The sequence below is a fragment of the Furipterus horrens genome, unplaced genomic scaffold, assembly GCF_987537825.1.
Source record: "Furipterus horrens unplaced genomic scaffold, mFurHor1.1.pri manual_scaffold_4, whole genome shotgun sequence".
In the NCBI taxonomy this organism is placed as follows: domain Eukaryota; kingdom Metazoa; phylum Chordata; class Mammalia; order Chiroptera; family Furipteridae; genus Furipterus; species Furipterus horrens.
In genome coordinates this window covers 161,466,258-161,478,597 of record NW_028327174.1, presented here as the reverse complement: position 1 = coordinate 161,478,597, position 12,340 = coordinate 161,466,258, and the positions used below count along the sequence as shown (strand labels likewise).

The following is a 12,340-nucleotide window of genomic DNA, read 5'->3' as shown; positions in this document are numbered from 1 at the left end:
TTAGTCTACATAATAATGTTGACACTCCCTAGCCTAGGCATTTAAGGCCTTATATAATCTGATCTGTAGTGCGTTTTACTCTTGTCCTGCATCTGCTTTCCCTTATTCTAGTAAAAGCATGCCCTTTCCCTTTGGGGGAAAGGTCCTTTCCCAGCTGGCGCATTGCCTATCAAAGGTCAACATCTTCCTCACTTTAAAAGTGGACATGTGAGCCAAGCTGACTTACCTACATACTGCCACACCCATGAACAAAGCAACTGGCCCAGGAGTAAAGATATGACCCAATCAGGACAAAGTGGAGTCTTTTTCATGGGTTAATTCCAATGCTAGTAATAGAGGTACTAAGTATCGTATAAGCTTAACGCCTTGTGGAAAAGCTCTGTCTGAGAATGAAGCTGGTATAGGGAAACAGGAATACATGACATTAGCACTACCTCTGGCTTTCAGCTGGACAGGCTACCATCACTTTGCTAAAATCCTTGGATCTAGATGTGTTTCAGACTTCAGCATTCTTCAGGTGAAAAAGTACAATGGGGCACATACTGGAGTGTATTATACATACCTCCACCTGGCTCAAGAACAACATCCCCATAATCAAACTCATGAATAGTTCTGCAAAAATAAATAAATAAGTAAATAAAGCCCTAATTAATGCTGATGCATGTCAAGATAGGTTTTGCCACAAAGAAAGTACAGATCAGGTAAGGTCTGGCTCCAAAAAGATTCAGTTTCTGTTTTCATAAATGCACATAAAGGCATGTGAATCTGTTTGAACAAACAGATTCCCTGTTTTCTTATTTGCTTCTTTATCAGTTTTATTTAAGCAGTATGAGCTGGGTTTCCAACACTTGCACCAAAAAGGGTCCCATCTCTATTCCTTGTGGGCCTGTCTGTATTTCAGTTTTAGCTCCCAATACTCTTCCACAGCAACTCACATTTGAATCAAACCTAAGAGGCTATGTTGGATTCTTTAAATTTAAAATCTTGCAATGCTATGTTGAAAATACCTCTATAAACCAAAGCTGACCAGCCAGGAGATGGGGAACCTTAGCTGGTTGGTTTTCTACTCAGTTGTTCCAACCCTAAACCTTCTCCATGGCTCAGGCTATGCTCTAATGGGAGAATCCGAATTTACACTGACTCTTCCCCCTTTCAGCCCTCACTAGACCACAAGCAGTCACAGAATCTGGAAAACCACAAGTTGCTCTGCTAACCAGGGCACTCCCTGACTTTCTTTTATGCAGCCTTTCATTTCCTTGGGTCTCTTCTTGATCAGAGGGTGTTTCCTAAGTCTAATTTTATTTATATATTCATGTTCATTTTAAGGGCACGTGAAACAATGCTGTAAGGTGTATGGAGCAGGAATTAAGGCCTCCTATTTGAAAAATGAGGCACTGATAGTCAAGTTGACCAACAAAAGGCAAACCCTGAAGTTTCACTCAAACCTTTGATTCCTAGTCTTGTTTTCTTTCTGGTCTCATTTTTCTCCTAGGATTAATCCAAACTGCAGAGTTTATTTGCATTGATTGGTCCTTACTGGTCCCCTTAGTGTAGAGATGTAATCTGTCGGAACTAGTAAGAATACTGCATGAGTAATTTCACTCTAAAGTATGTACAAACTTCACTTTGATAAAAATAATAATTTGCAGATATACATCTATATATACAAACACACATATATCCATATATATCTTCTTGCACACAGGAATGTCTACAAGCATTCATTTTTACCATCCAGGAAGCCACGGTCAGCTTCGTTGTCAACAAATCCAACCTGAATTTAGCCAAGTGATGAAGTCCCAAGGCAGAGTGATGCCTGGAGATACTTCAGCCTTGGGTAAACCCAGACACTACTTCACATAACTTGAACCGACAACACAAATACCCCTCCCTGCCCAGGGGATGTCTTTGGGTCAGGACTCCCTCCCTTAACCAAAGAGTCAGACATCCCTGGACATTTTCCCAGCACACTACCCTGCTTCTCTGGCTGACCTTTAAGGTTAGGACCTCTGGATATAAGCTCATGAAAGATAGCAGTAAGGCAAATTCAGCTGCCTTGAGGCTCATAAGAATGTAGTTTTCATTTCAAATAGACCCCCAAAATCCCAATGGCCACATACAAGCCATTCCTAGTCTATGAGATTAACGCAACAGATCTGCCATTATTAGGCCAAGCAGTCTGAATGGCTTTTTGTCATGAAAGGTTCCCCTACTCATGAGAACTATACCTGTGAGAATGGCCAGCAGAGGTTGGGGCTAAGGTTCTTGGGTGTGAAGGGCTGCCCTGTGCAAAGCCAGATGTATCACACAGGGCTCAACCTTGGACTCCCACATCAAGTTACTTTCCTGTTTACAAAATGCCTACAGATTTAACTTGGGGAAGCACAGTTCACTCCCATAAACCCATCAAACTTGCCATGTCTCCTATTTCCATTGCCATCCCCAGCTGTACCCAGAACTCCCTCTCCACTGTTTATCAACCTCTCAATCATCCCACATCACTCACACGTCAAAATTAATCAGCAGAGTGGGAGACCTTCAGGCTCTTCCTGCTAAAGTATCTCTTCCTATTGACTTAGAAAATGTTGCTTCTAACTTCCCTCATACAAACTATATTCAGAATTCAATAAAACATAAAAACAAACATGATCTGACATAATGTACCAACGTAAGATACTTTATAAAATAATCAGTCTTCCGATATTTTTCATCACTTTCTTACATCTCCAACAAGCTCATCCTATAATATTTAACAGGTGGCAACAAGAATCCACCAGAGAGGTGAGCACTGCCATGGGAAATCAGCCAGAACTCTTTAGAATCCAATAGAGAACGAGTTTAAGTTGTGAGTTGAAATCGAAAACCATTTTCCCTGTCTACAAAGCTCTGGTTTAGCTTTTTACTCAGCCACCATCCAAAATTTATTTTCCTGATCTTCACATTTTGCATCTCCCATTTTAAAAAATGTCCTCCTTTCTCCCTACCTAAATCAAGTTTGAATCCCACTTATTTCACAGTCAGAATCAACACAACTTTCACTGCAAACTATGTACTGAGTCCACTCACTCTATAATCCAGAGATTTATATTTTACAGATGAAGGAAAAGGGGATCCATTAAGTTCGATGACTTTTCTGCTTTCAAAGACCTTGCAAGTGGCATCACTGGAGTTTCCAAGTTGAGGTTTTCAATGGGAACACCAGGTAAAATATTTCCCCAGGACTGCCTGAATCTGTCTTGATCATTCTGAGATCTTGCTTAAGGTAAGTTACATGGTTTGGGGGGGAACTTCTGCTATTGGCAATCTGAGCTTGGAGCCAAGGAGTAGAAGCAATTTGCAGAAGGATAAATACAGCTACTGCACATTGCAAACAACCTTCACAGGGGACCTTCTTCCTGGGTTCAAATAACCTAGTTTGTGGATTTAGTCCAAAGGTTTACAATTAACATTATGCCAGGTATTATTCCTTTATGTTGTTTCTATTATCTCATCACTAAACTGTTAGTTGAGAGGGTCAGAGTACATGATTAGCGAGGGAGAACTAAGCCCTCTGTTCCATACCAGTGCAGGCCAATAGTCAGGCACACCTACCCTGGGCTGGCCCAGCAGGTGTTGGTCCTACTAAGGAGGCTAGGAGTCAAGGCCTATAGTGGAAGAAAGGGCACTCCACAGCTGACACTAATACCAAGCAAAAGACGATATATGCCGACATGACAACTACTACTAATAATTATGGTATAATTTCAGAATTTCAAGGCATAGCCATGACAAAACAAAAACGTTATATGAAAACCGACCAAAACATAATGTATTTCTATAACCAAAGGGGAAGAAACCCCTCCTTATTGTTCCTTCCAGGAAGTCAAGCATGTTCTGCTTGCCCATTTGTTTGCCTGCTTGCTCTTGGGTTTCTCTGCACATCCTATCTTTCATGAACACAAGAGGCACACCCATTCTTTTCTGTAGAAATCTCCAGGCCAGAAACTTTATCTCTTGTGGCTTTTAAATGCTAAGATGCGATACAAAACATTACACTGAAATTCTGACAGTCAAAAACTGCACCAACACTGCCTTACTCACCTAAAATAGTATACTGAAGATATCAAAAATACTTCCAGGACTTCAGAAACAACAACAGGTCTCAGTTCCAATTTGTGACACATGAGGAGGAACCCCAAGCCCAAATGGGAAAAAACAGGAGAACATTCCAGGGAAGTCTGCAAATTAGTTACTGGCCTCAAGTGAACCACAGCTGGTTTATTGATGAAAAGAAAGAATAACAAAAGGAGGTCTAAAGTGTTAAAAGGTCAGAGCAGTTAAGAATGGATAAGAAATACATTTGGCCCTTACAGTGCAATGATATTGCAGGTGTGAACTCAATTTACCACCCCAAAGACTTAGCATAGGGTTAATCTCCTTTGATCTGCAAAGGAAATGCCTTACACTGTAAGAATAGCTGATCTTTTTGCACTGCTTATGGCTTCAGTTCAAGGGATCCTCAGTAACCTCTGTAAGCCCTAAATTTCCTCATTGGCCTTGTAAAAAAAAAAAAAAAAAAACCCACCATAAACAGTGTTGGGCATTATTTGTATGTAAACTTTCTTAGTATTACTTTTTAAATGAAAATCCATAGTCGAAGGCTTTGTAAAAGTCAGGCGACGTTGCAGGACACTGCCAATATTGCTTGTTCAAAAGCAAGTTCGGTGACAAAAGCTCCTCTTTCACTTTGCCATGTTCTACAATATCTAAGTTCTATGTAATGAATTCATTCAGATACAAGTCTTTTGGTCCTTGCAAGTCATGAAGCTTCTTAGGTTCAAGAAGTCCAGGTCTGTTTGAACTAAAGACTAGATATTTGCATTCAGTCTACTGAGCCATTAAGTCAGAATACAGGGAAACAGGAATTTCGCTTTCTTCCTCCTTCCCCTGTGGGATGGAGGGATTCTCTAAAAAGCAGGAGTCAGGCAGGAATACACCTGGACAAGAGAGAACTAGGTCTCAATCATAGCTGGGTGATCCTGTGTGTGTCAGCTTCTCCAGTCTGGTTTTCTCTTTGCTGTATGTGAAGTAATATCAACCAAAATGGTCGTTTTTTTTTTTTTTTTTTGTATTATGAAAGCAGTGTATGTTCAAGAACTTATTCTTCCAAATATGCCTGGTACATGGGAGACGCTCGTGGTTGGCTGAACCCAAAAGACGTGTCCCTGGAAAGATTAGCATGACTACTTTCAGTGTTAACCTTCCCAGTTACACCTGAGTCACATGCAGCACCCAACTTTAAGCTCATGTAAAAAGACAGTGTTTTCTACCAGCAGAATTGAACAAGCCATTTGAATTGAACTCTTCTAAAGATGACAGGCACTCAGGCAACAAAATCTGGCTGGCTTCCCTGACTTCCTTCCAGGTGTGTGTTTGGGGTGGGGCAGGGGAGGTGGTACGAACTGTGTCCCTTGCCCTGGTCTTAGTCCTCCACAGGACTGGCTTCTCTGGAACCTGTCTTCCTTCTGAAGCAGCCAAGTGTAAGACCTCCTGCTCCTGCTCTTCCAAACCCCCAGCACTCCCGAGCTCTTTCTAGATGGGGAGACAACAGCTCTGGAGTCTCCGGGCTCTAGGGCTCACAGTCCTGGATGTGGAGCTGAAGGGCACCAGAAATCGCCAGTGCTGTCTCTCTTGCTTCTGCGGCCGCCCTCAGCTGGCCCTCCGGTTCACTTCACCCAAGCAGGGCATGCAGAGCGCGTGCATGCCCAGCAGTCCCAGAAGCGCATCTGCTGCGAGGGTGCCCCCACCACCCTCACCTCCCACCCCCAGCAGTCTTCACAGGGTCTGGCCAAGGCTTCCTTCTCCGGCCAGTAAGGGAGAAGCGAGTGGGGGTGTGAGTATTTAGGAAGGGGGACACTTTCTGGGACCACTTCTTCAGTCCTCTCCACCCCATTTCTTGCAGGAAAGGGATAGAGAAAGCCGAGATCATTTAGCCCAGAGGTGCCCCCTAATCTGTTGCGCTAAGAGTCATCCCCATAACACCATTCAATTCATTGTCCCACAGCGAGGCAGCTCTGAGGAAAGCCCTCGAGAGGTACCCCACACAAAAATCCGCGACCCGCCACCCGCCAAACTCGCACCCAGCGCCACCTCCGGGCTCCGCTCAACCCTCTAGGGAAGATTCGCCCTTTTCCCAGAGCAGAAAACCCAGTCGGCGGGTCCGGGACATTTCTGCTCCCTTTCTGACCCCTCTCCGGGAGCCCACACGCAAATCCTGCGCGAGAGGCCAAGAAGCCGGGAGGGCTCCTCCAAAATCTGCGCTCACGCCGCCGGGTCTGGCCCCCTTTCCCTCCCTCCACCTCCCCCCTTCCTTCCAGTTCCAGTCCCGTAGCCTCCAGCGCCTCCTGCGCCTCCAGCGCCCAGCATCTCTTCTGCCCCAAAAGAGGAAACTTCTTTCTGGGCTAAATTCAGATCCGAGGAGGAAAGGCTTTCCCTTCCCCGCGTCCTTCTAACTCCAGCTCTCAGAAACCACAAGGAGCCGGCACCAGGGCCGTGCTTGCCCCCTACACCCTATAAGAGCTCAGGCTACTAGTGCTCCCCGACTTCTGATGTCAAAAGGTCCGGTCAGCTCTGAAACCACCACGGAGGTATGCACATTCATGATTTTTCCAGAGATCCTACCTGTCCCTCGTGTCTTTCAAGAAACAAGTAAACAAAACGCAAACCCCAGCAACTTTGGGGAGTGAGTGTGTATATGTGTGTAAGAGAAAGGGGCGGGGGAGTATCACTTAAGAGTTGCAAGAGCACATCTGGAAGAGGGGGAAGGGAGGTTGCCTAGAAGGGGACAAGAAGCGCGATGTCGAAGAGGAACACTACCCCTGCCCAGGGCCACCCTGTTGTTACCTGCCCTATGTTGATGAAGCCGTACTTGCTGGCGATGCGGTTGGCCTCCGGGAAGCCGCCGGCGATTTTGACTGCCCAGTGGTTAGTGTAGACGCGCGTCCGGCACACCGGGAGCAGACAGCCCCCGAGCAGCGCCAGCACGCACAGCAGGTCCAGCCGTCCTGGGCAGCAGCAGCGGCTCCCCCAGCCCATGGCTCCGGTGCTTTGCTGCCTCACTCGCTCGCTCGCTCGGCGCACTAAGCGGAGCGCGCACAACTAACTTCTCCGGCCTGTGCTGCCCAGGCGCGCAGCCCCCGGCAGCCGCTGCTCGCAGCCTTGGGAGATCGGAAGGAGGCAGTGAGTCCCGACTGGGAGCGGAGCAGCGAGCCTCGCGCCGGCTCTTAGACCATCCCTGGGGCTGCAGGGACCAGTGCTCCCAGCCCTCTGGCCCACGGGGCAAACGGCCGGGCTCTCCTGCTCCCGGGCAGGACGCGGCTGAGCCGAGTAGGCGCTCTCCTGCAGTTGGATCTCACCGAGCTCGGCTACCGGACTCTTCCACTCGCCCTCGCCCCTCCCGGGGCCCCAGTGCGCAGCGGAGGCGGCGGTACAGGCAGCGGCCAGGCGCCCCCTCTGCTGGCTTGGGCTCCGAGCGCTTGCTAGCTTGCTCCCTGCGCTTCCTCCGGCACCAAACAGCGCGCGGGGAGAGTGAGAGGGAATGGCAGCAGCGCCTGCTCTGCATAAATGACTCCCTCCGCCCCCCTAACACTCCTCCTTTCCCACATCCCCCTCCTCCGCCTGCCCGCCCGACAGCGGCCCCAGCCAGGCGCCAACCAGGTCCTAGCGCCGCCCTGTTTTCTCGGCTGCAAACTCCAGGGTCCCCGGCAGTAAAAGCGAGACTTCCCAAAGAGATGGGAGGAGAGCTCTGGTCTTGGCATCTTGGTTTACCGTCTTCTCTCTCCTCCCTCCTAAATTTGTATTAATTTGCCTCCACTTCCCAAAAGACTAAGGAGATTTACACACTGGTGCGAGTCAAGCGCCCCGAAGATTCATTCATCCTCACTCAGAACCTTAAACAACTAAGTATTTAAGAAGGTCACTCGCTGTCAATTGTCAACAAATAACCCTCGGTTTTCACTTTATTAATTCTTCATGCTATTTAGCTTCATGCTCCCTGGAGAAGCTACCACACCATAAGGCTCATCGACTCTTGCAAAAGCCAACCACGGCGGCTCCAAAGCCAAGTCTGTTGCCTGCTGACTTTCGAAATCTGTGCATCCGATCCTAGGCAACAGCACGGGAGAGTAAAGTTCCAGTCACGGAGCTGAGGAAAGCTGTTTCTGTGAATATTTGATAAGAAAGTGAATGGAGATGCTGAGCCAAGGGAATAACTTCATTCATTAGTTCCATGGAGTCTGATGCGGGCTTCTTTTTCTTCACCAAGGAAAAAGTTGTCCAACTTTTCCAAGCACAGCCCTGAAACGGTGAGAGACTTCAATATAAAAAGGACCACAGAGGAAGTTCAGATGCAATGTGATTATGCCGCCTTCATTATTGTATCATGAACTGTGACTGCAGCCAGCAGGAGGGCGCTCAGAATTCCCCGATTCTTCTGAATCGCCGCCACATTTTTTGGCGCAGGATGATTTCTTGTGAAAATAAAATTTAACGTTTATGAAGTAGATCAATTGACCTTAAAAGTATTCACTATATCCCTAACTCCTTCACCCCTTTCCTCCCCTCTCTTTTTCAGCCCCCCATTAGCTTTCTTGCTAAGCATTGGTTAAATGCATTCGATATTAACTAATCCTCCCACCTATAGCTTTGGGCAGTGATTCTTTTATCTGCCTAGAGCTTTACTCCCACCCCCCTCTTAGCTGAACCATAACTGCAAACTCAATATTCATAAATTTAAAGGTCATAAAATACGGTTATATTCATAACTCATAAAGTTATCATTTTATGACATTTACACATCACATAAAGTATGCTATGTTATTTAATCTTGAAAACAAACCCACCAAATAACATTATCCCCCAATTACTGATGAAGCGAAAGATCAGAAGAATTAAATCACTTGCAGAAGGGCACATATTCTACTCATTTATTTGACTGATTCGACACATCTCTTTTGAGCACCTAGAAGGTGCCAGAAATTGTGCTGGCTACTGGAAAAAGAGGAGGAGGCAGAGGGTGAGAAGGCACAAAGGATTAGTGGAATTCAGACTCTGTGAATAGCTAGAGTAAATGTGGTTTGTTATTGTTATTTATAAGTGGAAACGCATAAGCATTACACTTGGACTTCGGAGTTTTGGTAGTCTCACTACTGGCCAGTCCCTTTGTACATATCTTTTCTCCCCCCGACCCCACCCCCCAACCCAGAGTCCAGAAAGTTTATATCTATTAGATAACAATTAATTGCTACCCAGACCACATGCATCTATGGATAGGGACATTGGAATATTCCTCTAGAAGCTGATGGATTTCAGATGGAATAAGAAGATCTGTCAAACTCCAAATCTCAATATACATCAGTCCATCTTTCTTTCCTTCACAGTTGTGGGCATTTGCTGTCAGATGGGAGAGAAAGCACACCACCACTGTGAGGACTACACAAGCTACTTCCTGAGTCAAATTTGAAGAATAGCCTGTAGGTTTCTTTGGGACTCTGGGGCCATCATTGTTTAGGACTGCAAAGGCAGTGCAAAATGCTTCTCTTTGAAAGATATGTCGCCTCTGGGCTTCAGCCTCTAACAAGATGAAGAGGAATCACGGCACTAGATCTCTTGAGGCCTGGAGGTCATCTCCTAAGAGCAGCAAAATTGCTCACTGATATTTTTTCTCCATGGTGTCTTTCTTTTTTTTCCTTTTCACTAATACTCTTGCCTTCTGTGAGCGTGCCCTGCTTGGCACACACACACAGCATTCACTGCACTGAGCATGAGAGAGAATTGGAAAGTGAGGTAGGAAATGAATGGGCAAATCACCTTTCTGCTTTGTAAACCAATCCCTGAGCCAGCATTTAGCTTACTCAAAGGGAATATTCTTCCATTTGGATGCTTATGTCTTTAGAAGGAAAAAAATGTAGCTCTGTTTTAAAATTTTTAAAAAAGATTTGGAACCTCATTCATCTTTCATATCAAACATATGAATATAAATTTATTCATCTTTTTAATTCAATCTTTATTGTACTTTTCATTACCATCTAATCCCCTTCTACCCCCTCCCCTCTGCAATCACACTGTTGTCCTGTTCATGAGTCCTTTTTCCTTTTTGCTCAGTCCCTCCACCTTACTGTCCATTGCTTCTATAGTTATCTTCCACTTCAATTTTGTATGTATTCGGGAAGAGTATGGTTCTTAAACCTAAATAATACCAAAAAGCTCCTCTCCCATTGATGCACAGGCATGTCCTGCCTCCTGCTTTGGGATCTACCTTGATGAACTCATTCGCTTCCTTGTTAGAGCCAATTGGGCAGAATGAAGCCATCAGATAAGGATCAATAGGTGCTGCAAAAAACATCTTTCATGGCCTTAAGCTCTGCTGGTTATCACAGTCAGCCCTATTATAAAGGCCTCAGTAGCCAGAGGCACAAGGAACCGATAGAGTAGTAGTGGTTAGTGCAAAAGCATTGCTGAATTGGAATAGAAGCTGTTCCAAATCTTGCACAAATGCTCCTTTTTTGTACACGAAAAGTAGCACTGCAAGATTTGACCCTGGACTCTCCCTCTGTAACGTGCCATGTGGCAGGAAACCAGGCGGTGTGAAGTTCTACTCTGCCTCATACTTAGCAACATATTACTTGATAATGAGGCCCCACTAGTGTTTGGCCTCTCTGCCAAGGTCCTTCATAGCTCTAAGAGAAAATTTCAGTGAACTGTAATGAACAGCAATCCAGGCAGTTTAGTAGAGGGAGAAGTGAACAGGAACTCCATAGGACTCATCCTGAAACTCTGCAAATGGGAATTATTTGGGGAAGGGTTTGCCTCCTTTCTTTCTCTGCTACATCCTTTGCTGGAAATTGATCTTTAACTGTTATACCCTGAGATTCTTGAAAATAGAGTTTGGTACTAACCAATGAATGGGGAAGAATGCTCCTAGAAATTTTACTGCTCCTATAAATTTTACAGTAGAAGAATCACCGAATTCATGGGGAGTCTAGTCCATTTTTCAGTATATCAAGTTTAGAATCAGGAGTGAAAATTTATCAAATTTAATAATGATAGTAACAAACTACCATTTATTAAGGACTAGTTATAAGCCAGGCACATATCTAAGGGTATTTCAAGTCTTAACTTTCACAGAGCATCAGAGCTGAAAGAGACCCTAGACACCACAAGCTCTGAAGCTTCTCTAACAGGAAAGAAAACTGAGACCAATAGCAAACTAATTTGGAAAGCAGTGGGTCTATCATGAAAAAATTAAGATGCATAATATAAGTAAAAGAAAGAAAGGGCTGCATTGACCACAGATTATAGTGCATTGACCACAGATTATAGTGCACTATAAACCTAGGATTAAGAGTAATCTAATCTGCATACCTGGATTAAAAAAATAAATTAAATCTGGAGAATGGGAACTTTACTTACTATTTCAGGTGATTCATGAGACATGATGAGTCCAGGACAAGAGTGAACTCAGGGCTTGATATTACCCTACTTGTATGGTATTCCTATAATGGGACACTAACAGGTGGCTAAAATCCTGCAGATTTCAGGAAGCTTTTTGTCTGTCTTGGACCTGTTTGAAGTTGACTTAGATTAGCACAATTCACTCCCTTCGGTAAACATTTAAGTCTTACATGACAAAATGGTCCCCAGAACGCTTTCCAGCTGGAAGCCAAGTGTAAAGGTTGCAGGTGACTTGCTTCACATATATGTAAAGGAAGTGACACCGTCTGTTACCTTTTAGCTTCTACACCTCAGAGTAGTATACCCTTCAGGATGGATATGGTGGATAGATGTGATGTTTCCCCTCCCCACCTCAGTCTCAGGGAAAGCAGGTAGGAAAGAGTGGGGAAAATAAAAACAGTAGTCTTGGGTCTTGGATCTGCACCCACCAGAAGAAAAACCCTATGTCATTGGCAGCAGCCCACCCCCCAGAGTCAAGACTTGCTCTTTTTGTACTGTCTCTGGATCCCTTTCTCCAAAATATTTTGCTGGCTCCTTTATTTTTAAATCTCTCAGAGAATTGGGGGTTGAATAACTGCTGACTCAACAATTTGATTTTGCTTAGGAAGACCAAATTAAATGGACTCAAGGAATGAAAACATTTTTTGAGTCCAGGCAGTAGCTCTAATTCATTGATGCCAGATGATACATTATAATTCAAAACATATTCAGTATGACTCTTGCTTGTTTATCTGAAGCAAGATAAATTATGACAAAGTTATTCTGTAAATACATCCTTTAGGCTCATTCCATTCCGTCATTTCCAAATCTGTATATCTAGACCACTCATCACTCACTGTGGATGACATAA

At 44.8% G+C, this 12,340-nt stretch overlaps 1 protein-coding gene and 1 long non-coding RNA gene across 3 annotated transcripts in view; one reads left to right on the top strand and one right to left on the bottom strand.

Annotated features, from left to right (window-relative positions):
* PCSK5 (proprotein convertase subtilisin/kexin type 5) overlaps positions 1–7,107 on the bottom strand; it is a 441,582-nt gene extending 434,475 nt beyond the window's left edge. For both annotated transcript variants that reach the window (XM_090274186.1, XM_090274185.1), the window contains exon 1: positions 6,883–7,107. In XM_090274186.1, coding sequence (XP_090130312.1) covers positions 6,883–7,074 — 192 coding nt within the window. In that variant the 5' untranslated portion in view covers positions 7,075–7,107. The remainder of the gene's footprint in view (positions 1–6,882) is intronic.
* Positions 6,572–8,540, top strand: LOC150013185 (uncharacterized). The gene is made up of 2 exons (XR_016510552.1): positions 6,572–6,626; positions 8,022–8,540. It is a non-coding gene; the product is annotated as an uncharacterized LOC150013185 (long non-coding RNA).
* The last annotated feature ends 3,800 nt before the right edge of the window (positions 8,541–12,340 follow it).